Raw genomic sequence first — 23,654 nt, 5'->3', positions numbered from 1 at the left:
CCAGTGCCTCGTCATGGACCAGCCCCTCTTCCCCGCCCTGGCGCCGCCCTCACCATCAAGCGCCCCCCCCCCCCACTCCTACCCCTAGTGCCGCAGACTCTTCCCTGAAGCTGCCGGCTGAGGCCGGAGCCACAGCCTCGATGAAGGTCTCTCTCCCACACCCCAGGGTAAGAACCGAACCGAACCAAAGGGCTTGGCGTGGGGCACGGGGGATGCTGTGATAGGGAGGTGGGATGCGGGTAATGGGAAGGGAGTTGATACTTCATCTGGTATGTCTGGAACTAGCCCAGCGGGGGTGGGCAGGGTGGGGGGAACAGAGAGAGGAGATGAACTGGCTGTGGGGCCAGCCTGGACCCAGAACCAGGCGGAGGCCAATGGGGCCGGGACCGTGACAGGCCACCTCGCGGGCTGAGCTGGGCTGAGCTGGGAGCCAGCCGCCTAGGGGCAGCCGCAGAGGGTGGTGTCACTGGCTCTGCCCCGAGGCCTGGGGCTCTGGTGGCGTTTGGGGGCTCTGTCTTTGGTAGGGGCAGAAGAATCTGAGGGGAAGGCGGATGTTATGGGAAGGCACCTGATGGGAGGGTCTCTGGGTGTCAGCTGCTAGATTGCTCAGCTGCTCCTATGCTGGGGGGTGAACGGGACTGCGAGTTTTTGCCAAGTATGGGAAGGTGGGGACACTATGGAAAAGAAGGAAGGAAAGGGTCATTAAGACGTGGCATGCGCCTCCCCACAGACCAACCTATTTGCAGCGTGCTCCCCACACCCATTCCCTGCGACGAGCCTGAAACTTGGGCTGCGAGCCCCCCTTTCTGGCTCCCTCCGGGGATGGAGAGGCCGCTCCGGAGATTGAGAGCACTCCCTCCCCAGCAGCTGCCCCGCATTCCCCGTCCTGTCAACCCCACAGGTTCCCAGTCACGCCCCCCCCCCCCCCCCCCCCCGCAACCTCATCTCTGCTTCCCTTCCCAAGATGGGGGCTCTGAACAGAGAAGCCAGTTTCTTCTCCCTCTCTGCATCCCCCCCTCCCCGCCCCCCGTGTAGAGGCAACCAAGAAAATGACTTGTCATGCTGGGGGGGTGGGGGTGGGGGTGGGGGCGGAGCTGGAGCCTGAGCTCAGCGCGCACACTCACACTCGCTCACACACTGCGGCAGACTGCAGCTGCCCGGGCGCCCCCCCCTCCCCGGCCGCCTCCCTGCGGAGACACCTGCCCTCCCGCCCGCTCAGCCTCCGCACCCGCAGCCCACCCCCCAGCCCCATCTCTGGCAAAGGGACGGGCCCCTGCCTCACCAGGTGTCCTCTCCGAAGAAGGAGGAAAAACAAGTCAATTGCCTTCAGTGGGATTGTGGGGTGCGTAGAAGAGAGAAACAGGGCTTTCCCCCAGGCCTGAAAAGGGGGAGCACAAGGTGTAAACCATGTAGTTGCCAGTCACAATCGGAGAGCACATGGCTGAGGGGTAGGGTCTTGCGCCAAGGCAAGTACTGGGATCAGAGAGGTCTAGTGGTTATAAGCCAGTCTAGGGGACTGCAGGGAATGGTAGACTGGGGAAGGCGGGTAGTAGATACAAAGCAAATCCATCCGTACCCCAGATCTTTCTCTTTCTGGCCCTCCTAGCTCAAATGTGTGACCTTGTGTGTTCGTGGTGTGTGTCGCGAGTGGGTGTTGGGGGAGAGGAACTGCCCTTCTAAGCTAAACTGCTTAGAGCCAGCCTAGGGCCGGCCGCTCCCCGAACCATGGTGTATCCCTCATCCCTCACCTGCCCAAGCCCTGCCCATGCATGTCTCTGAGGTGGTTCTCATCCTCTGAACTGACCTCAAAGTGTCCCTCAACTCCCAAGTTAATAGAAGAGAACGCTTGAACTCCTCATGGGCCCCACCTACCCTGTGCGGGGCTTGGTCTTCTGACACCATCCCTAGTTCATTTCCCCCGCAGCTGCAACTGCAGCCCGGTGCTGCCGGATCTGCCTGATCCTGGCACCATCGCTCTTCCGCTTAACAAAGGCCCTGGCCCCAGGGTCCTCTTGTCTGAGCCCCAGAAAGAGGAGAGAGCGCTGGGTCACAGAAGAGGGTCTGGGGGACAGGTTATATGTCCTCCCACCAATATCCTCCAGACAGCCCACTCCCCAGACCATCTGTTCAACTCCATGTTTGTAAGGTAACTCCACTGTGTGCTGCAGTTGGTAAGGGCAGGAACGGGATGGCAGCATCCTTCTTCAGGATCTCCTGTCTAACCTGGCACTTTTTTTCTTTGCTGCATTGCTTGGTGTTTCATGTGAGCCTGGATAAGGGAAGTAGAGAGGGGATTTGACGGTGTATTATGTTCCTCCATAGCCTGGGGAACACTCTGAACCTCTCCTGCCTTATCTGTTTCTTGTTTGTGAATCCCAGACTCCCCTCTCCATGACAGAAGGCCCACAGGAGAGGTGCAAGGATGAGAGGAGAAACTGTTTGAAAGGGATGGGCTGTGGGGAGTGAACCAGGTCTTTCTGGAGCCTGGGGACATGAAGGTGAGGTGGGAGGGGGAGCTGTGAAACCTTTGGTGGTAGAAACAGTATGATTGTGTGCATGTTTGTGAGTACAGGCTCGGCCTCTGAGGATCCAGAGCACAGGACAAGAGGTCCTATTTCTCCTCTGCATTGTAACCAACCCCCAAGGGTTTAGATAGCGCAGACTTCTCTGAGTCTTTTGGAATGGGACTTCTGGCCTTGGATGGGGGTTTGAAAGGAGGATGAAGAGTCTGTACTCACTGCACAGAAGCGCCCGTCTCCTTATTTCCAGGCACTCTGGCAAGAAAGCCCAGGGCAGAGGCAAGCTAGTGAGGACGGAGCTGAGTGAGGATCATCCTCCGAGAGGCCCTCCCTTCAGCTGAGCCCCCCCATCCCCAGGCAGCACCAGGAGCTTAGTGCTCGAGAGGGACAGACAGGGACAAAAGGTTCTTGTCTCCAGGGCAGTCTGAGGCGGGAGTTCCAGGCAGAGGGGGTGGCAGATGAAGGGAGGGAGAAGACAGCCATTGTGGGAGAGGGGAGGAGGAAACCCTGAAAGGGAAGGGCTGCAGGAGCCAGTCCCTAGACCTTACTCAGCAGTAGCCAGAGTGGCAGGATCTCAGGATAAGCAGGCTTCTCTTTCCCCTAAGTCCCGTTTTCTGACAGCGCATTCTTTCCTCTCCTGCCCTACACAATGCCTCTCCATTTTAGTCTATACCCACTTCCTTCGATACAAATTCCTGCATCTCTCCCTCAGGCCAGAGGACCCTCTGCCACCAGAGTGAGATCCTAGAGACCATCGTCCTGGTAAACCCCAGTGCCGACAGCATCAGCTCCGAGGTAAGGCCAGGGCCTGTGCTTTGCCACGAGGGCCTGCCGAAAGTGCCGTAACCCACCCTTGCCAGTGCTACTGCTGTAAGGCCAGGAATTCCCGGACTTGGCTTTGAGCCATCCTCTCTCTGCCATCTAAGCTGCCTCACAATCCCAGCCCCATCCTGGAGGTGCTGTGGGGCTACCAGTGGGGAGCGTGTCCTTGCAGAACTGAGGGGGACCAGGAACATTCTGTGCCCTTCCCTGGGCTTCCTCTCTCTGTGACCAGTCCTCTCCTTCCACTCTAGGTTCACCACCTCCTTAGCAGCCCATCAGCTCACAAACTACTGATCTTGAGTGGGCAAAGTTTAGAGCCTGGGGGAGACCTTATCCTACAGAGTGGCACCTACTCCTATCAAAACTTTGCCCAGGTCCTTCACAACCCAGAGGTAAGTTCTATGTCTGAGTGTCTAGGAGGAATGGAACATGGGGTAGGACTAGAGCTGCGGGGAGGGATCCAAGGAAGGGAAAATCCCACATTCCTTGACCACCAGGGATGCTGGCAGAATGGTAGGAGATCACCTCAGAGAGAGATGGAGATTAGCAGATTCAGTCTGAGTTGGGTTGCGATAACCCCAATGGCCTGATCAGCCTTCTATCTCCCTTTCATCTAGATTGCCCAATTGCTCAACAATAGAGACCCTGGGATCCAGGCTTTCCTCACTGTGTCCTGCTTAGGGGAGGGTGATTGGAGCCACCTGGGACTATCCAGTTCCCAAGAGACCCTGCACCTCCGGCTAAACCCTGAGCCCATGCTGCCCACCATGGATGGCGTGGCTGAGTTCTCCGAGTACGTCTCTGAGACCGTGGATGTGCCATCCCCCTTTGACCTGCTGGAGCCCCCCACGTCAGGGGGCTTCCTCAAGCTCTCCAAGCCATGCTGCTACATCTTCCCTGGCGGCCGCGGGGACTCTGCCCTCTTTGCCGTTAATGGTTTCAACATCCTGGTGGATGGTGGCTCTGATCGCAAGTCCTGCTTCTGGAAGCTGGTGCGGCACCTGGACCGCATTGACTCCGTGCTGCTCACACACATCGGGGCAGACAACCTGCCAGGCATCAACGGACTCCTGCAGCGCAAAGTGGCAGAACTGGAGGAGGAGCAGTCCCAGGGCTCTAGCAGCTACAGTGACTGGGTGAAGAACCTCATCTCCCCCGAGCTTGGAGTCGTCTTCTTCAACGTGCCCGATAAGCTGCGGCTGCCTGATGCCTCACGGAAGGCCAAGCGCAGCATTGAGGAGGCCTGCCTCACTCTGCAGCACTTAAACCGCCTAGGCATCCAGGCCGAGCCCCTCTACCGTGTGGTCAGCAACACCATCGAGCCGCTGACCCTCTTCCACAAGATGGGTGTGGGCCGCCTGGACATGTACGTCCTCAACCCTGTCAAGGATAGCAAGGAGATGCAGTTCCTCATGCAAAAGTGGGCAGGCAACAGTAAAGCTAAGACAGGCATTGTGCTGGCTAATGGGAAGGAGGCTGAGATCTCGGTGCCCTACCTGACCTCCATCACTGCTCTGGTGGTCTGGCTACCAGCCAACCCCACTGAGAAGATTGTGCGCGTGCTTTTTCCAGGGAATGCTCCCCAGAACAAGATCTTGGAGGGCCTGGAAAAGCTTCGACACCTGGACTTCCTGCGCTACCCCGTGGCCACGCAGAAGGAGCTGGCCACTGGGGCTGTGCCTGCCAACCTCAAACCCAGCAAAATCAAACAGCGGGCTGATAGCAAGGAGAGCCTCAAGGCCACAACCAAGACAGCTGTGGGCAAGCTGGCCAAACGGGAGGAGGTGGCCGAAGAGGGAGCCAAGGAAGCCCGCTCAGAACTGGCCAAGGAGTTAGCCAAGACAGAGAAGAAGGTAAAGGAGTCATCTGAGAAGCCCCCAGAGAAGCCTGCCAAGCCTGAGAGGGTGAGGACAGAGTCGAGTGAGGCACTGAAGGCAGAGAAGCGAAAGCTGATCAAAGACAAGGTGGGGAAGAAGCACCTGAAAGAAAAGATATCAAAGCTGGAAGAGAAAAAAGACAAAGAGAAGAAAGAGATCAAGAAGGAGAGGAAGGAGCTCAAGAAGGATGAAGGAAGGAAGGAGGAAAAGAAGGATGCCAAGAAGGAGGAGAAGAGGAAAGATACCAAACCTGAGGTCAAAAAGATTTCCAAGCCAGACCTGAAGCCCTTTACCCCTGAGGTACGTAAGACCCTCTACAAAGCCAAGGCCCCCGGCAGAGTCAAGACGGAGAAGGGCCGGGCTGCCCGTGGGGAGAAGGAGCTGTCCTCTGAGCCCCGGACACCCCCAGCCCAAAAGGGGGCTGCACCATTCCCAACAAGGGAGCTGGCCTTGTCTTCACCAGAGGATCTCACACAGGACTTTGAGGAGTTGAAGCGTGAGGAGACGGGGTTGCTGGCTGAACAAAGGGACACAGGACTAGGAGAGAAACCACTCCCCCCAGACACTGCAGAGGAGGGACTCCCAAGCACAGCGGCCCCGGGGGCACCACCCTCTGTCCCAGGGCTGGAACCAGAAGAGCCTGTGATAAAGGAGAAAGAGGCTGTCCCAGACATCCCTGAGGAACAAGGCAGCAAGGACAGAGGCCCAGACTCTGGGGCTGAAACAGAGAAAGAGAGAGCTCCCTGGGAGGAAAAGAAGGCAAAGGAATCAGAGGGGCTCCCCGACAGAACAGAAGCCAGAGAGGAAAGTGAACCTGAGGTAAAGGAGGATGTGATAGAGAAGGCCGAGTTAGAGGAAATGGAGGAGCTGCACCCTTCAGACGAGGAGGAAGAGGAAGAGACAAAGGCTGAGGGTTTTTACCAAAAACATATACAAGAAGCCTTGACGGTAACGCCAAGGGGCAGGGAGGCTCTCGGGGGCCAGGAACTAGGACTCCAAGGCAAGGCCCCTGAGAAGGAGACCTCGTCTTTCCTAAGTAGCCTGGCCACCCCTGCAGGAGCCACTGAGCATGTCTCTTACATCCAGGACGAGACAATCCCTGGCTACTCAGAGACCGAGCAGACTATCTCAGATGAGGAGATCCACGATGAGCCGGAGGAGCGCGCAGCTCCACCTAGATTTCCTACAGGTACCTATGACCTCCCTGGGCCTGAAGGGCCTGGCCCCTTTGAGGCTAGCCAGCCTGCAGACAATGCTGTTCCCACCACCTCCAGCAAAGGCTATGGAGCGCCAGAGGCGGAACTCACCTACCCCCCCAACATGGTGGCCGCCCCTCTGGCTGAAGAGGAGCATGTGTCCTCAGCCACCTCAATCACTGAGTGTGACAAGCTTTCTTCCTTTGCCACATCCGTGGCTGAGGACCAGTCCGTGGCTTCACTCACAGCTCCCCAGACAGAGGAGACAGGCAAGAGCTCCCTGCTGCTTGACACGGTCACAAGCATCCCCTCATCCCACACGGAAGCCACTCAAGGCTTGGACTACGTGCCATCAGCTGGTACCATCTCACCCACCTCCTCACTGGAAGAAGACAAAGGTTTCAAATCACCACCCTATGAGGAGTTCTCTGTGACTGGGGAGTCAGAGAAGAGAGGAGAGATTGTACGGAGAGGCTTGTCTGGAGAGAGAGCCGTGGAAGAGGAAGAGGAAGAGGAGGAGACCGCAAATGTACAGATGTCTGAGAAACTTCACGGTCAGTATGAACCCATGATGTTTGCTGCCCCTGGGCACACCCCACATCCAGGGGAACCAGCTGTTGGAGAAGCGGAGGAGCGCTGCCTCAGCCCAGATGACAGCACAGTGAAGATGGCCTCTCCCCCACCATCTGGCCCACCCAGTGCCACGCACACGCCCTTTCATCAGTCCCCAGTGGAAGAAAATTCTGAGCCCCAGGACTTTCAGGAAGCAGACTCCTGGGGAGATACTAAGCGTACACCAGGTGTGGGCAAGGAAGATGCTGCAGAAGGGACAGTCAAGCCAGGGCCTGAAGAGGGCACACCAGAGGAGGAAGGAAAGCTGCCTCGTCCCAGGAGCCCCCAGGCCCAGGAAGCACCCATCAGCATTGTTGGAGGACATGCAGGCTGTACCGTCCAACTGCTGCCAGAACAGGACAAAGCAATAGTCTTTGAGACTGTGGAGGCGGGAGAGCCCACAGGGCCGATTCTGGAAACAGAAGCCCTTCCCAGAGATTTGAGAACATCACACCAAGAACCTGGTGAACCTCAGAAAGATGAGGTGCTCCGGTTTCCTGAGCGAGGCCTCTCCCCTGAAGAGGTGGAGTCCCTCTCTGTCCTCAGCGTGGTCTCCCCAGACATTGCCAGCCAAGAAGCCATCCCTAGATCTCCCTGTGGCCTGACAGAGCAGCACCTACACAAAGACCTTTGGCCACAGGTATCTCCAGAAGACACCCGGTCGCTTTCTCTCTCAGAAGAGAGTCCCAGCAAGGAGACCTCTCTGGATATCTCTTCTAAGCAGCTGTCTCCAGAAAGCCTTGGCACCCTCCAGTTTGGGGAACTAACCCTTGGAAAGGAAGAAAAAGGGCCTCTGATGCAGACTGAGGACACCTCTCACCGCCTAGCCCCTGTGTCTATTCCAGAAGCCCGTGCAGCCACAGTGTCACCTCCCACAGATGGGACCAGTGGATACGCTGCACAGGCAGACGTCACAGATGAGAGCCCTGACGGAAAATTACCTGCCAGCTCCTTCTCTCACTCTACACTGTTGGGAGATGGGAAGCACTCACCTGGAATGATCACAAGCCCTGGTGAACACATTCTGACACCTGATAGCTCCCTCACCAAGAGTCCTGAGTCCTTGCCAAGCCCTGCCATGGAGGATATTGCCATGGAGTGGGAAGGAAAAGTTCCAGAGTTGAAAGACAGACCCCCAGAGCAGAAGGAGAAGGGACCTGAGCCAAAGGATGAAGTCCCACAGCAGAAGGACAGAAGTCTGGAGCAGAAGAAGGATACAGCCATCTGTCGGAAAGATGAGGTTCTGGAAGAAAAGGACAAGGTTGTGGAACAGCAGGATAAGGCTTTCGAACAAAAAGGCAGAGACTTAGAACACAGGGACACAGCCCTGGAACAAAAGGACAAGGCCCTGGAAGGAAAAGACAAAGACTTAGGACCTAAAGACAGAGACTTAGAACCAAAAGACAAGACCTTGGAACAGGAGGACAAGGTCCCAGGAGAGAAAGATGAAATCTTAGAACAAAAAGTCAGAGACTCTGAACATAAAGACAAGGTTCCAGAGGACAAGGTCCCTGAACTGAAGGGCAAGGCCTTAGAACAGAAAGATGAAGCCCCTGAGCAGGACAAGGCCCCGGAACAGAAGGACAAGGCCTTGGAAAAGAAGGACCAGGCTTTAGAACAAAAATACTTGGCCCTAGAACAGAAGGGTGAAGCTCTGGAACAAAACATTAAGGCTGTTGAACAAAAAGACAAGATTCTGGAAGAGAAGGACAAAACTCAGGAGCAGGAGAGTCCTGTGCAGGAGGATGAAACCATGACACTAAAGGAGAAGATCCTAGAGGAAAAATCTCCAGAAAAAGTCAAGGCTGTGGGACAGAAGGAAGAAGCTCTGCTGGAGAAGACCAAAGCTCTGGGGCTGGAAGAGAGCCCAGTGCAGGAGGACAAGGCCCGGGAGCAGGACGAGAAGTGCTGGAAGGAGCAGGACGTGGTCCAGGAGTGGCAAGAAGCATCTCCAGCCAGAGGAGAGCCAGCTGGAGAACAGAAGGAGCCTGCCCGGACATGGGAGGACACATCTCCTGAGCAGGAGGACAGGTACTGGAGGGGCAGGGAGGATGTGGTCCTGGAACAGGACACATACTGGAGGGAGCTGAGCTGTGAGCGGAAGGTCTGGTTCCCTCATGAGCTGGGTGGCCAGGGGGCCCGGCCACGGTTCACAGAAGAGCGGGAGAGCACTTTCCTCGATGAGGGGCTGGATGATGAGCAGGAAGTGCCCCCCTTGGAGCATACACCCAAGAGTCCCTGGGCCTCAGACTTTAAGGGCTTCCAGGAGCCCTCACCACAGAAGGAGCTGGAGGTGGAGCGCTGGCTTGCTGAGTCACCAGTTGGGCTGCCACCAGAGGAAGAGGACAAGCTGACTCGCTCCCCTTTTGAGATCATCTCTCCTCCGGCCTCCCCACCTGAGATGGTTGGACAGAGGGTTCCGCCGGCCACAGGACAAGAGAGCCCTATCCCAGATCCTAAGCCCATGCCACCCATGAGGAATGAGCCCACCACCCCCTCATGGCTGGCTGACATCCCACCATGGGTGCCCAAGGACAGACCCCTGCCCCCTGCACCCCTCTCCCCAGCTCCAGCTCCCCCAACACCTGCCCCACAGCCACTCACTCCTGCGCCCTTCTCTTGGGACACAGCCGAGTATGACAGTGTGGTGGCTGCAGTGCAGGAGGGGGCAGCTGAGTTGGAAGGTGGGCCGTACTCCCCCCTAGGGAAGGACTACCGCAAGGCTGAAGGGGAAAGGGAAGAAGAAGGTGGGGTTGGGGTTCCTGACAGCAGCCCCCGCAGGTCAAAGGTCCCAGAGGCCAGCGAGAGCCATGCCTCTAAGGAGCCCGAGCAGACCGAGCCAGAGCAGAGAGAGCCCACACCCTATCCCGATGAGCGAAGCTTCCAGTACGCAGACATCTATGAGCAGATGATGTTCACTGGGCTGGGCCCTGCATGCCCCACTAGAGAGCCTCCGCTTGGAGCAGCTGGGGATTGGCCCCCACACATCTCAACCAAGGAGGAGGCTGCTGGCCGAAGCACATCTGCAGAGAAGGAGCTTTCGTCTCCTGTCTCACCCCATCGCCTCCAATTCGACACTCCAACCTTCAGCTATGCAGCTCTGGCGGGACCCACCATACCCCCCAAGCAGGAGCCTGAGCCAGGGCCAAGCGTGGATCCCAGCCTCACCCCACCTGCAATACCCCCCCGTGCTCCTATCCCCCAGAGCAAAGGCCCAAGCCCCCCACTTAATGGTAACATCCTGAGCCGTAGCCCAGATAGGAGAACCCCATCCCCCAAGGAACCAGGCCGTGGTCACTGGGATGACAGCACTAGTGACTTGGAGCTGGAGAAGGGGGCTCGGGAGCAGCCTGAGAAAGAGGCCCAGTCCTCAAGTCCCCCACAACCCATGCCTGCAGGCCCCTCCACCTTGTGGCCTGAAAGTGAGGCACATACCAGCCCTTCCTCGGACTCACACCTGGGTCCTGCCCGACCCAGCCTGGACTTCCCTGCATCAGCCTTTGGCTTCTCCTCATTGCAGCCAGCTCCTCCACAGCTGCCCTCTCCAGCGGAACCCCGCTCAGCACCCTGTGGGTCCCTTGCCTTCTCTGGTGACCGAGCTTTGGCTCTGGCTCCAGGGCCCCCCACCAGAGCCCGGCATGATGAGTACCTAGAAGTAACCAAGGCCCCCAGCCTGGACTCTTCACTGCCCCAGCTCCCATCACCCAGCTCTCCTGGGGCCCCTCTCTCCAGTCTGCCGCGACCTGCCTCACCAGCCCTATCTGAAGGCTCCTCTTCTGAGGCCACCACACCTGTGATTTCGAGTGTGGCTGAGCGCTTCCCTCCCGGCCTGGAGGCTGCAGAACAAGGGTGTGTAGAGCTGGTCCCAGGAATGGAACCAGCTGCCCACAGCCTCTGGGACCTCACTCCTCTGAGCCCAGCACCTCCAGCTTCACTGGACTTGGCCCCAGCTCTGGCTCCAAGCCTGCCTGGAGACATGGATGAGGGCACCCTGCCCTGCCGCCTGGAGTGCTCAGGGGCAGCCACCAAGAAGCCAAGCCCCTTACAGGGCCCCTCCAGGGATCGTGCCACCAATGGCCCAACTGAAACCAGCCCCAAGCCCCCAGGCCCTGCCCCAGCTGAGGCTGAGAAAGGAAAGGCTGAGGCCTGCCCCACCTGGGAACGTGGGGCCTGGCCTGAGGGAGCCGAGAGGAGCTCCAGGCCTGACACGCTGCTCTCCCCTGAGCAGCCACTGTGCCCTGGAGGGGCCTCTGGAGACCAACCTAGAAGTGTCTCCCCTGAGATGGAGGCTGGGCCCCAGGGATGTGCTGCTGAGCCCTGGCCCCATCGTGGGGAGCTCTCTCCATCCTTCCTGAACCCACCTCTGCCTCAATCCACGGATGACAGTGACCTCTTAACTGAGGAAGCTCGGCTGGTAGGGAGAGGGGGGCGGCGTCGGGTGGGGGCTGCAGGGGCCACAGGGGGCCCCTGCCCCGTGGCAGATGAGACACCCCCGACGTCAGTCAGCGACTCGGGCTCCTCGCAGTCAGATTCTGACGTTCCACCAGAAACTGAGGAGTGTCCATCCATCACAGCTGAGGCAGCCCTCGACTCAGATGAAGATGGGGACTTCCTGCCTGTGGACAAAGCTGGTGGGTTTAGTGGGACTCACCATCCCAGGCCTGGCCATGACCCACCCCCTATCCCCCAGCCAGACCCTCGCCCATCCCCTCCCCGCCCTGACGTGTGCATGGCTGACCCCGAGGGGCTCAGCTCAGAGTCTGGAAGGGTAGAGAGGCTACGGGAGAAGGAGAAGACACAGGGGAGGGTCGGCCGCAGGGCCCCAGGCAGGGCCAAGCCAGCGTCTCCTGCCCAGCGTCTGGATCTTCGGGGAAAACGCTCACCCACCCCTGGTAAAGGGACTGCAGATCGAGCATCCCGGGTGCCACCCCGACCACGCAGCACTCCAAGCCAGGTCACCCCAGCAGAGGAAAAGGATGGACACAGCCCCATGTCCAAAGGCCTAGTCAATGGACTCAAGGCAGGACCAAGTAAGTATAACATGGAAAGTGGGAGAGATTGTGGTTTGGGGCTGGGTGTGGCTGGTCAAGGGCTCCAGTGGAAGAGGGAGGGTGGGAGGGAAGAAGAAGGTTGCCAAAAGAGTTCTACTTTCCCTCTACAATGAGTCCTGTGTTGTCTCTACAGCGGCCTTGGGTTCCAAGGGCGGCTCTGGCCCCCCTATATATGTGGATCTTGCCTATATCCCGAATCACTGCAGTGGCAAGACTGCTGACCTTGACTTCTTCCGACGAGTGCGTGCATCCTACTATGTGGTCAGTGGGAATGACCCTGCCAATGGCGAGCCGAGCCGGGCTGTGCTGGACGCCCTGCTGGAGGGCAAGGCCCAGTGGGGGGAGAATCTTCAGGTGAGTGGCAAGAAGCACCAAGGAGGTAGTCGGGTCAAACTTGACTCAGAGGCAGCAATGGAACACAGTCTCTATTTATAAAAGGACTGAGGGGCACTTCCCTGGCGGTCCAGTGGTTAAGACTCTGCGCTTCCACTGCAGGGGCGCAGGTTCGATCCCTGGTCGGGGAACTGACATCCTGCGTGTCGCGCAGCGCGGCCAAAAAAATAAATAAAATATAATAAAATAAGAGGACTGAGCTCTTTCTACGGGAGTGGGACTACCTCCTGGACCATCAGGTGCCCCATCCCCCGACTTCACATCCTCACCTCAGGCACGTCTTGTCTCCCACCCAGGTAACTCTGATCCCTACTCACGACACGGAGGTGACTCGTGAGTGGTACCAGCAGACTCACGAGCAGCAGCTACAACTGAACGTTCTGGTCCTGGCGAGCAGCAGCACCGTGGTCATGCAGGATGAGTCCTTCCCAGCCTGCAAGATTGAGTTCTGAAAGAACCACTCTCCCTTCCCCAAGGATCTGCTCCCCCAGCCCCCTTAGAGAATGGCTACTGCTGAGTCCTTTGGGGTTGAGGGACATGGGAGTTGAGGGGAGCGAGGGGGACAGGATGTCTCGTGGGAACTTGGGCTGGGCTAAACGGGAGGGGTTGTCCCTCCCCTTCATCCATGCCTGAAAGGAGTCTCAAAACCAAAGGTAACAGGATTAGGATAGGGGGGAGGGTGCAAAATTAGGATACAAGGTCATCTGATGCCTGAGAACCCTGGAGTGACACCCTCTCTTAGCACTGCCTAATGCTGGTGTTGGGTGGGGAGTGAGGATGGATCTCAGAGAGCAACCTCCTCCCTCATGGAGGGAGATCATATCCCCAACCCCAAGGACCTCTTCATCTTAATCTATGTATTTAGCATCCCAAGGAAGGATTTCCAATAGTAATTTATGTGACCTGGGGGCAGGATACTGTCAGTGAGGTTGCCAGAGCTGCATCCTTTCCTCCATCTCCCATTCCCTTCCCCACCAGAGTCTGGGTCCCAGCAGGGGTCTGGGGGGTATGCTGCTGCTACACTGTCCCACTGCTTCCCTCCGTATCAGAATGTTTCAATCCAAAACTTGAAGCTCTTTTGACCAACAGATTGGTGAGAGAAGAAAGGAGCTTATCCTCCCGGCCCTTGCTTCATACCATTCACATCCCAGAGCTGTGCCCAGACCAGGCCTACTGGGCAGCACAAAGGAGCAAGGAGAGCTCAGCCCCAATCCCAGACTTCTTCCAAGCTCCCTGACCTTATGAAGTTTTCACCCACCCATTCCAACTCTCCTGATCCCTTCTCATACCTGCTTGGCTTATCTGCATGTGGTCACCTGCTGTGGCCTGGTGTGTAATGGGTTAAAAAGCCACTGCCTGACATCCTAACATGTGACACCCCAGCAATGTGTGACTCCCCCAACATTCCACTATGCCATCCTGCAGCTGAAATGGGAACGCTGGCTGCTTTTCCAGCCCCAAACTCTTGGACAGAGGATCTGGGAGGTGGAGGCCATGCCAGAGGACTTGGGGAAAATGAGAGGGAGGAAGGAAAGAGGGAGAGAAAGCTGAGCTAGGTCTTAACTCCTACTGAGTGAGATGAAAACAGGCTGAAAATACCACCCCAGGAGAGGACCTCACCCCAAGCAAGCCAATAAGCAGCCCTGCCAGACTACTGCGGGACTGAGAAATCCAGACGCTCTTCAGGGCTCAGCTTCTCTGCCAAATGACTGTGTGGAAACCAAAACGAGACCGCCTGTGTTCTTCCTAGCTCCCACCCTCTCATGCTGCTGTGCTCTGCTCCCCCCCCCCCCACATGTCCCTGCTACAGTTCCCAGCTGCTGTAACGGAGCCACCTCCAACTCTAACAATAAATCAAGTTCATTACAGACGCTGTAGTGCTGCTTAGGCTTTTTCTGACTCCACACGTTGCTTAGTTGCTGGGCCCTGGCTTCTAACTCTCTGCTTCTACCAGCATGGTCATTTATCTTGATGCCTTTGATGACTGGAAGCAGTTCCAGGACCCAGGGAAGCCAGAGAATATAGGGCGGGTGAAGGGAGAAAATGTTATGGGAAGCCAGCATAATTTCTGAAAATACGTGAGAATGCCCAAGTATGGGTAATAGGAACTGAGGGTGGGGACATACATTTGGTTTGGGGGAGGAAAGAGAGGCAGGGGGCCTCCTGGGAAGGGGAACTGCATACCATGGGGTCAAGAGGTAAGGACCGAATAACCAGCATCAGATACCTTGCATAGGAGAACACCAAAGAGGTAAGGAATTGAGGGGCCCTAAGAGATCCAGAGCCTATTGAGGTTGTAAACAGCTTTCACCTGTGCAGTCAGGATTTCCATGAAGTATTATAAAATGTTGGATTTTCCTCTGCAGTGAAACCCTTTATAGTCCTGGGTATGTCAGGAAAGGCCAAGTTGTGAATGTGAATACATGCGGAGGGGGATATTCCAGCCCTCCTAGTGTTCTAGGCTTTCCCAGTGCAAAGACGTCAAGGGGGTAAAGAAAGCATAACCCGTTTATATCAACTCCTGACACTCCCAAGCATCAGAGTTAAAAATTAAGAGGGTGATTCCAACGATCTGGTGAGAAGTCACTGTACCCTTTGGTGCTTCACAGAGATAGAACCTCTCTTCCCAGTAACACTACTTATTTAAGAAATTTTGGGATTGTAGGCTGATTGCCATAGGGACCTCCTGGAATGCTTAATCTCCAAATTTTTAAGGTCCATTCCTGCTCAACTACAATGGCTTTTGACTGGTTCAGATTAATTCAGTCACAGACATGACTGACCTACAGTCATTCATTCTTTTTTTTTTTTTTAATATTTATTTATTTGGTTGTGCCAGGTCTTAGTTGTGGCTTGCAGACTCCTTAGTTGTGGCACGTGTGCTCCTTAGTTGTGGCCGGCAGCCTCCTTAGTTGTGGCATGCGAACTCTTAGTTGCAGCATGCATGTGGGATCTAGTTCCCTGACCAGGGATTGAACCCCGGCCCCCTGCACTGGGAGCACGGAGTCTTAACCACTGCGCCGCCAGGGAAGTCCCCAGTCATTCATTCTTGAATTCACAAGGACATCATCACCACCATTATTATGGTTGACTATTCTCACTATTTTATATTTATTGAGCACTCATAATGTTCCGGCTCCCAGCTCCAATGACCACATTACCCCTCCTACTCACCCCCATCCCCATCCCCATCCCCAGATCTTTGGGAAAAGCTTCATAATCACACCTGGCCTTAAAGACACAATGATATGAGGACAAATCCTATGGGGACCCTGGAGTATTTGGTCTTTGGCCAGTCTGTCCCTGGCTCGACTACAGAAATATATATATAATCTTTGCTCATGTCTGTACAATACTGATCTCTGCTGATTGCTTAAAATAGAACCTGATTTTTCTCTACTACAATATCTCCTAAGCCATACAGTCCCACAACAAAAGGAGGCCCAGCTTTACAGACTGGCCAAGAACCCCCAGAGCATTTTAAGTAGTTACTCAGAAATTTCCACAGCAATCTAATACTTATTTTTCCCTAGAGCTACTGCCCAGAGGAACAGGACTAGGGCAGAGAGGGCACCTGGGGATGATATGGAAACATCCATAAGCCCAATCTAAAAATTTGTGGCCATGATGGATATTTGTTTGGGAAAGGAACTCTTTTTTCCCAGACATTTCAGACAGCCATCCTGGGCCCACCTGAGGATACTAACAAAGACAAGAGTCCCCTGAATGCACATATGGTCTAAGGGTACCTTGAAAAGTTGTGAATATTTTCCGGAAAAGCAGAGACCTTGGAGTCCCCTTTTGCACTTGCTACCCCCAGATGTTGTCTTCAGCAGTTAAGTGGCAGTTCCTTTACCAATCTGGGATTTCCTGGGATGATCAGAGAAAGTTAGGTAATGATAGACCCATTTACCTCTTGAAGAAAATCATATTCAAGTCTAATGGCTGGGTGAGAAGTCAACAGCTGCTTTAACATGAAGTTGGCTCCTCCCCAAGCCCAGCTCTGGCACAAGTATGCTTCATGCCAAGAGGACTGCTTCCTCAGACACCTCTGGTGAGATCCAAGGCCTTAATGCTGGCAGGTGAGTTAGCCAACAGAAAAATTTGCTAGCTCAAATGTCTGATATAGTGTGACACCACTAATGAGAAAATGATTAATCACATGTTGCTGGCAGAAGGGGTGAGTTCTGGTCACGGGCTAGAGACTGGCTCTGAGGGTTTGCATTGCTAGATGGATACTGGACTTGAAGAACATCCTCTCCAGACAGCTGGTCAATCAACTCAGGGACCACATAGGACTGCTGCTGGTTCATCTCCTCTGGGACCTCCTGGACATACAGATCACCCTCCCCAGGGAACTCTTGGGATGGTTTATCAACCTCTGGGATGTCCTGAGACAACAAAATGATTGCAGAAGCCTCTTGGGCCAGCCTGCCAATGTCCCCAGAGAACTCCTGGCATGGCTGGCTGAGCTCCTCAGGGATCTCTTGGGCTGGTTTGCCGACTTCCACGAGGATTTCCTGGGCCAGACCACCAACCCCTACAGGGAACCCATGGACCAGCCTGCCAACCTCCACAGGGACCCCCTGGTGTGGCTGGTTGACCTCCTCAGAGTTCTCCCGGCAAAGCTCGCAAGCTTCCTCAGAGACTTTCCGGTACAGTTGACTGGCATTCTGGCATGGTTGGCTGATCTGAGGGACCTCCTGGCATGTCTGGTTAACATCATCATGTTTCTCCTTGCATGGTTGGCTGATGTCAGGGACTTCCTGGCATGGCTGGCTGACCTCTTCAGGGATGTCCTGGCATGGTTGGCTGACCTCCTCAGCAACCTTCTGGCATGGCTGGCTGGTTTCCATGGGTGGTTCCTGTGGGGACTGGTTTCGTTCAAAAGGCTCTTGCTCCCCTTCTATGGGGAGCTCTTGTGCTCCATTCCCAATGCTCTCCTGGAGCAGCCCAAGGCCTTGATGTTCTTCAGTCACATGTGAATTTAGGGAAGGGTGATCACTGAAGCCAAAATGGCAGTTACCATCCACTGCAGTAGGGGAGGAAGGACCAGCACTGGACACAGTGCTGGAAGGGCCACTGCTGTCTGCAAAGCAAAGTCAGGAGACCAAGTCAGACAAGCTGGAAGAGTAGGCTCTATGTATGTAGTTCAAATGCCAGAACAGACGGCCTATATTACTCATGTCTTCGGGAAAGAGGGTCTGAATTCTTCTTAAGTTATGCAGAGACTCCTAAGTTAGCTTAGCCCAGGAACTGTTGCTCTGGCCTAAGGTGTACTACAGGAGTGGCACTAAGGGACATCTAAGACTTCAGGAGAGAGTGCTGAGGCCCACTTCATCCAGTTCTTTCATAAATGTACCCCCATTCCAACTCCAAATTCCCATGGCCCCTCATTCTTACTTTGGAGGCATATGAACACTTCATACCAGGGGTTCATAATTAGGGTTACATACCAAAATTATGGGAAATTTTTAAAAAATACGTATTTCCAGGTTCCATCTCCAGAGATTCTAATTCTAGATTTAGGGTAAAGGTGTGGGATGTTGAAACACTCCCAGTTAAATCTGATGTATATCTTTTGTTAAGAATTATTTCTTTAAAGCACACTTCTGGGGCAGAGGTAACCTTTATTTACTGCCCAAGAGACAAGTAAGCAGGAAAATGTAGAAAAACTTTGTGAATCAGAATAATAGGAAGGAAAATGATTTACTCAAAGATGGAAGACTGCCATGAAATCTCTAAACGGCGGCAGTTCTTTTTTTTTTTTTTTAATGGCAGCAGTTCTTAATTAACCTTTCTGGAGGTCACTGACCCCCTTTGAAATTCTAATGAAAGTCATGGACTATCTTCCCAGGAAAATGTACATATGGATATTCCCCCTCATCTTTACATATAATTCCTGGGGTTCATAGACTTTACCCTGAAATCCATCCACAGATCCAGGGTTAAGACCCTCTAAGTCTTGGGACATACAGTGTTACAGGCTTATGATATTATATACATATAAAATATAAAAACTTATTTCCTAGATCTTGACAGTAGTAAATGAAGGCCTTAGAGTCTTCAGTTACACTGTGGGACAACTCCTATCCCAACTTCTACCTCTTCATTAATCTCTAGTAGGGGACTAATCTACTTTTCCCTTTGTAAATATCATATTAATTGATGGTACTGTAGCTTTAAAGCACTCTGATATCAATAATGATAGATTTTGGAACTAGGGGACACCTGAATCGCTTGTCATCAATGAGAACCAGGAAAGTTGGTAAACCTGAGTCTGCAAAGGCTCCAACAGTCATTGAGTTTAAGGAATGCCAGCTATCTCTTTTCTGTAAAGCAGGGGTCCCCAGCCCCCTGTCCAAGGCCTGTTAGGAACCAGGCCGCACAGCAGGTGAGCGGTGGGCTAGCGAGCGAAGCTTCATCTGCCTGCTGCTTACCATCGCTCCCTATCACTCGCATTACCGCCTGAACCATGCCCCTCCCCACTGGTCCGTGGAAAAATTGTCTTCCACGAAACCAGTCCCTGATACCAAAAAGGTTGGGGACCGCTGCTGTAAAGGATCATATGAGGCATGCTTCAAGCAGAAAAAAAAAAAAAAAAAAGAGGAACGTGGTTTGGGGCCAACAAGGCCTATTTAGGGCAGACAGACAGACCCTAAAGAAAATGTTTATCAGTGAGGCTATACATCTGATACTGAGATTTAAAAAAGAAGAAAAAAGGTGTAAGCTGAGTTCACCCAAGGATAGAAGTAGCCTTAATATTCAGCTAGTAGTTTGATTCAGACAAATCAAAGAGTTCAGACAGAAACAGAAGTTGAAGAAAGATAAGATTTCTAGGGCACAGAACCTATTAACACTATTGGACAGAGGTAAAAGGACCAATGGCAAGGTGAGTATAGGATAATCTGAAATTCAGGGGAAGAATTCTTGGTGTCAGGAAGGAAAGTTTCTTCTGCATAGAGGGTGCTAGAAGAAGGGAAAAATTCTACAACTGTTTACCCCAGTGCTAAAAATATGAATCTTTGCTTCAGTTCTATCCAATTAAAATAATGTTTGATTTTAGATAGTCCCCGGAGGTAGGACGAATAAGGAAACGATTCTTCCGTTGCCAGTGTCTCTGGGCCTTATCCCCTGTCTGGTCACCACTGGTATCTCTCCCCCTCTACAATTACCCTAAGAACTCCTTGTGGCTCCACTGTTCACACTATTACCAAGGATAAATAGTGATAGGCTAGAGATTATAAAGAAGAGATGGGAAAAAGCAGCACCTGAACTTGAACTAACAAATGAGAACAGACAACTTGAGAGAAGGGACAGGTAGAAAGTAGTAGCAGATTCTAGTTTCTTTTTCACAGCTTTTCTATATATCCAGGTTTCCTCCCAAGTCATTTTTACTTGAGAAAGCTGTAGAGACCAAATGGGGACTTGAGGAGAATGCAGCCTTCATCTTTTCTTCCCCAAAGGGCCCTCTGGGCCACTATCATTTAGGAGCCCCTCCAAGGAGATAGAGGGGACACGGAGGACAGAGGCGACGGATGAGAGAGAATAAACAGATCTGCCCTTCATCTTGGAAACAGCAAGTGCAACTGCTTCCCTGCCTGGTTACTCCTGGTCCTTCAACCCTCATCTTTGTTTCCCTCCTGCGACGAGTCTCTTATTCACCAATCCCTCCATTCCCTCTTGGCCTTCTCTAAGCAGTTCCAAAACAATTACTTACACCAAGGGGGCTTTTCAGAGCGCTGCCGGAGTTGCAGGGTAGGTGAATGAAGAGTGCGAGGTGGAGAAAACGGGCTATCAGAGGTCTGGTTGCTGTGCATAGAGTCAAAGAGGGCTGGACAGGTGAGGGAGAGAGAGGGAAGAAAAAAAAAAGGCTATGAGGAAGAATTCAAGAACCACAGGTTCTCAAAATAAGTGAAAACCAACTTACACTTCCGCAGGCTGAGAAGTAGCATTTCCTAGGGACCCTTCATACAAACCATTTTTAACATTTTAAACTTTATATTATGAATATTGTCAAACATATTTTTTAAAAAGTAGTTGAGGGACTTCCCTGGTGGCGCAGTGGTTAAGAATCCGCCTGCTGGGACTTCCTTGGTGGTCCAGTAGTTAAGATGCCGTGCTTCCAATGCAGGGGGTGCGGGTTCAAACCCTAGTCAGGGAACTAAGATCCCACATGCTGCGTGGCCAAAAAAAAAAGAAAGAATCCACCTGCCAATGCAGGGGACACGGATTCATCCCTGGTCCGGGAAGATCCCACATGCCGCAGAGCAACTGAGCCCATGTGCCACAACTACTGAACCTGCGCTCTAGAGCCAGTGAGCCACAACTACTGAGCCCAAATGGCACAACTACTGAAGCCCATGCTCCTAGAGCCCACGCTCCGCAACAAGAGAAGCCACTGCAATGAGGAGCCCGCGCACCGCAAGGAAGAGTAGCGCCTGCTTGCAGCAACTAGAGAAAGCCCGCTCGCAGCAACGAAGACCCAGTGCAGCCAAAAATAAATAAATATATTAAAAAAAAAAAGTAGTTGAAAGACTAGTACAATCAATACCTATATATTCATCTCCTATATTTAACATGTTAACATTTTGCCATGTTTGTTTCATCTATTTCTTCATGCTGAAGTTCTTTAAAATAAATGACGAACATTATGAGACATTTCACCTCTAAATACTTCAGTATTCATTTCTAAAATATAAGGAATTTTCCTACATAGCCATACACCATTAATAAACTTAACAAAATTTTAAAATACCCTAACATCATCTTAGTACCCAATCCATATTCAAATTTCCCCCAATTATTCCCAAAATGTCTTTTATAGTAAGATCCAAACATGAACTATGCATTCCATTTTATTATGTCTCCAAAGTCTCTTTTAACACATTTTTGACTGGAGATGTATTATGGCCACAGGTGTTAGCTTCTGCAAAAATCCCCCAGTCAATAATGTGTTAACCTAGAATCGAGCTCCCCCCTATTTTTTTTTCATACTTTTTTAAAAAATAAATTTATTTATTTGTATTTTATTTATTTATTTTTGGCTGCGTTGGATCTTCGTTGCTGCTTGCAGGCTTTCTCTAGTTGCGGCGAACGGGGGCTACTCTTCGTTGCGGTGTGCGGGCTTCTCATTGTGGTGGCTTCTCTTGTTGTGGAGCATGGGCTCTAGGCGTGCAGGCTTCAGTAGTTGTGGCACATGGGCTCAGTAGTTGTGGCTTGCGGGCTCTAGAGCACAGGCTCAGTAGTTGTGGCGCATGGGCTTAGTTGCTCCGTGGTGTGTGGGATCTTCCTGGACTAGGGATCGAACCCGTGTCCCCTACATTGGCAGGTGGATTCTTAACCACTGTGCCACCAGGGAAGTCCCTCATAGTGACTTTTTGAAAAGAACAGGCCAGCTGTCTCACAGAATGTCACATTCCACACTCTGGATTTGTCTGATTGCTTCCTCACAGAAACATTTAACTTGTTTCACTATCCCTTGTATTTCCTATAAACTGACAGATACAAAAGGCTTGATTCAATGATTCAGGTGTTTTTTCTTGTTTGTTTTTAATTTTTTATTTTTGGCTGCGTTGGGTCTTTGTTGCTGCACACGGGCTTTCTCTAGTTGCGGCGAGCAGGGGCTAGTCTTCATTGCAGTGCACGTGCTTCTCATTGCGGTGGCTTCTCTTGTTGTGGAGCACGGGCTCTAGGAGCGTGGGCTTCAGTAGTTGTGGCATGCGGGCTCTGTAGTTGTGACTCACGGGCTCTAGAGCTCAGGCTCAGTAGTTGTGGTGCATGGGCTTAGTTCCTCCACGGCATGTGGGATCTTCCCAGACCAGGAATTGAACCCGTGTCTCCTGCATTGGCAGGCAGACTCTTAACCACTGCACCACCAGGGAAGTCCGATTGAGGTGTTTTTCTTTTTCTTTTTCTTTTTTTTTAGTGTAAAAACAAATGCTTACATTTTTAATATTTTTTTTTAGGTTTTGATGATTTTTTAAAAATTGAAGTATAGTTGATTTATAATGTTAGTTTCAGGTGTATGGCAAAGTGATTCAGTTATGTATATATATATTCTTTTTCAGATTTGTCTCCACTATACATTATTACAAGATATTGAATATAGTTACCTGTGCTATACAGTAGGTCCTTGTTGGCTATCTATTTTATATGTAGTAGTGTATATGTTCATCCCAAATTCCTAATTTATCCCTCTCCCCCCTTTCCCCTTTGGTAACCATAAATTTGTTTTCCATGGCTATGAGTCTATTTCTGTTTTATAAATAAGTTCATTTGTATCATATTTTAGATTCAAAACATAAGTGATATCATATGATATTTATCTTTCTCTGTCTGACTTACTTCACTTAGTATGATAATCTCTAGGTCCATCCATGTTGCTGCAAATGGCATTATTTATTCTTTTTTATGGCTGAGTAATATTCCATTGTATATATGTACCACATCTTCTTTATCCATTCATCTGTCGATCAACATCTATGTTGGTTCCATGTCTTGGCTACTGTAAATAGTGCTGCTATGAACATTGGGGTGCATGTATCTTTTCAAATTATGGTTTTCTCTGGATATATGACCAGGAGTGGGATTGCTGGATCATATGGTAGCTCTAATTTTAGTTTTTTAAGGAACCTCCATAGTGGCTGCACCAGTTTGCATTCCCACCAACAGTGTAGGAGGGCTCCCTTTTCTCCACACCCTCTCTAGCATTTATCATTTGTAGATTTTTTGATGATGGCCGTTCTGACTGGTTCAGTGATTCAGTTTAAATAACTTTGGGACTTCCCTGGTGGTGCAGTAGTTAAGAATCCAATGCAGGGGACACAGGTTCGATCCCTGGTCTCGGAAGATCTCACGCTGTGGAGCAACCAAGCCTGTGCACCACAACTACTGAAGCCTGCACACTCTAGAGCCCGCAAGCCACAACTACTGAGCCCACGCACCTACAGCCTGTACTCCACAACAATAGAAGCCACTGCAATGAGAAGCCTGCGCACCACAGCGAAGAGTAGCCCCCACTTGTTGCAACTAGAGAAAGCCCGTGAGCAGCAATGAAGACCCAACACAGCCCAATAAATAAATAAATAAATAAATAAATAAATAAATAAATAAATAAATAAATAACTTTGGCAAGAATACTTCAAGAGGTGATCCTGTGTACTTTATATTTCATCATATTGG

At 52.3% G+C, this 23,654-nt stretch overlaps 2 protein-coding genes across 16 annotated transcripts in view; one reads left to right on the top strand and one right to left on the bottom strand.

The window, feature by feature from the left end:
* Window positions 1–89: 89 nt before the first annotated feature.
* Window positions 90–14,391, top strand: MAP1A (microtubule associated protein 1A). 3 transcript variants are annotated; one of them, XM_061180371.1, is made up of 6 exons: window positions 159–167; window positions 3,232–3,314; window positions 3,593–3,733; window positions 3,959–12,056; window positions 12,211–12,431; window positions 12,767–14,391. In XM_061180371.1, the coding sequence occupies exons 4-6, from the start codon at window positions 4,097–4,099 to the stop codon at window positions 12,920–12,922; spliced, it is 8,337 nt and encodes a 2,778-aa protein (XP_061036354.1). In that variant the 5' UTR covers window positions 159–167; window positions 3,232–3,314; window positions 3,593–3,733; window positions 3,959–4,096; the 3' UTR covers window positions 12,923–14,391. The 3 variants fall into 3 exon arrangements, with proteins under 3 accessions (XP_061036352.1, XP_061036354.1, XP_061036355.1); XM_061180369.1 differs by lacking the exon at window positions 3,232–3,314 and having other exon boundaries at window positions 90–167; XM_061180372.1 differs by lacking the exon at window positions 3,593–3,733.
* Window positions 12,804–23,654, bottom strand: part of PPIP5K1 (diphosphoinositol pentakisphosphate kinase 1) — a 54,234-nt gene continuing 43,383 nt past the window's right edge. For 11 of the 13 annotated variants that reach the window (XM_061180374.1, XM_061180377.1, XM_061180373.1 and 8 more), the window contains 2 exons: window positions 20,191–20,304; window positions 15,671–17,559 (listed from right to left, as the gene is read on the bottom strand). In XM_061180374.1, the coding sequence (XP_061036357.1) occupies window positions 16,625–17,559; window positions 20,191–20,304 (1,049 nt within the window). In that variant the 3' untranslated portion in view covers window positions 15,671–16,624. Of the gene's footprint in view, window positions 12,904–15,670; window positions 17,560–20,190; window positions 20,305–23,654 lie in introns of those variants that run through there. The other 2 variants (XR_009699395.1, XR_009699394.1) reach the window with 2 other exon arrangements.

This window comes from Eubalaena glacialis, chromosome 2, assembly GCF_028564815.1.
Source record: "Eubalaena glacialis isolate mEubGla1 chromosome 2, mEubGla1.1.hap2.+ XY, whole genome shotgun sequence".
NCBI lineage: Eukaryota > Metazoa > Chordata > Mammalia > Artiodactyla > Balaenidae > Eubalaena > Eubalaena glacialis.
The sequence above is the reverse complement of the archived record's forward strand: the minus strand, read 5'-3'. Positions and strand labels throughout refer to the sequence as shown.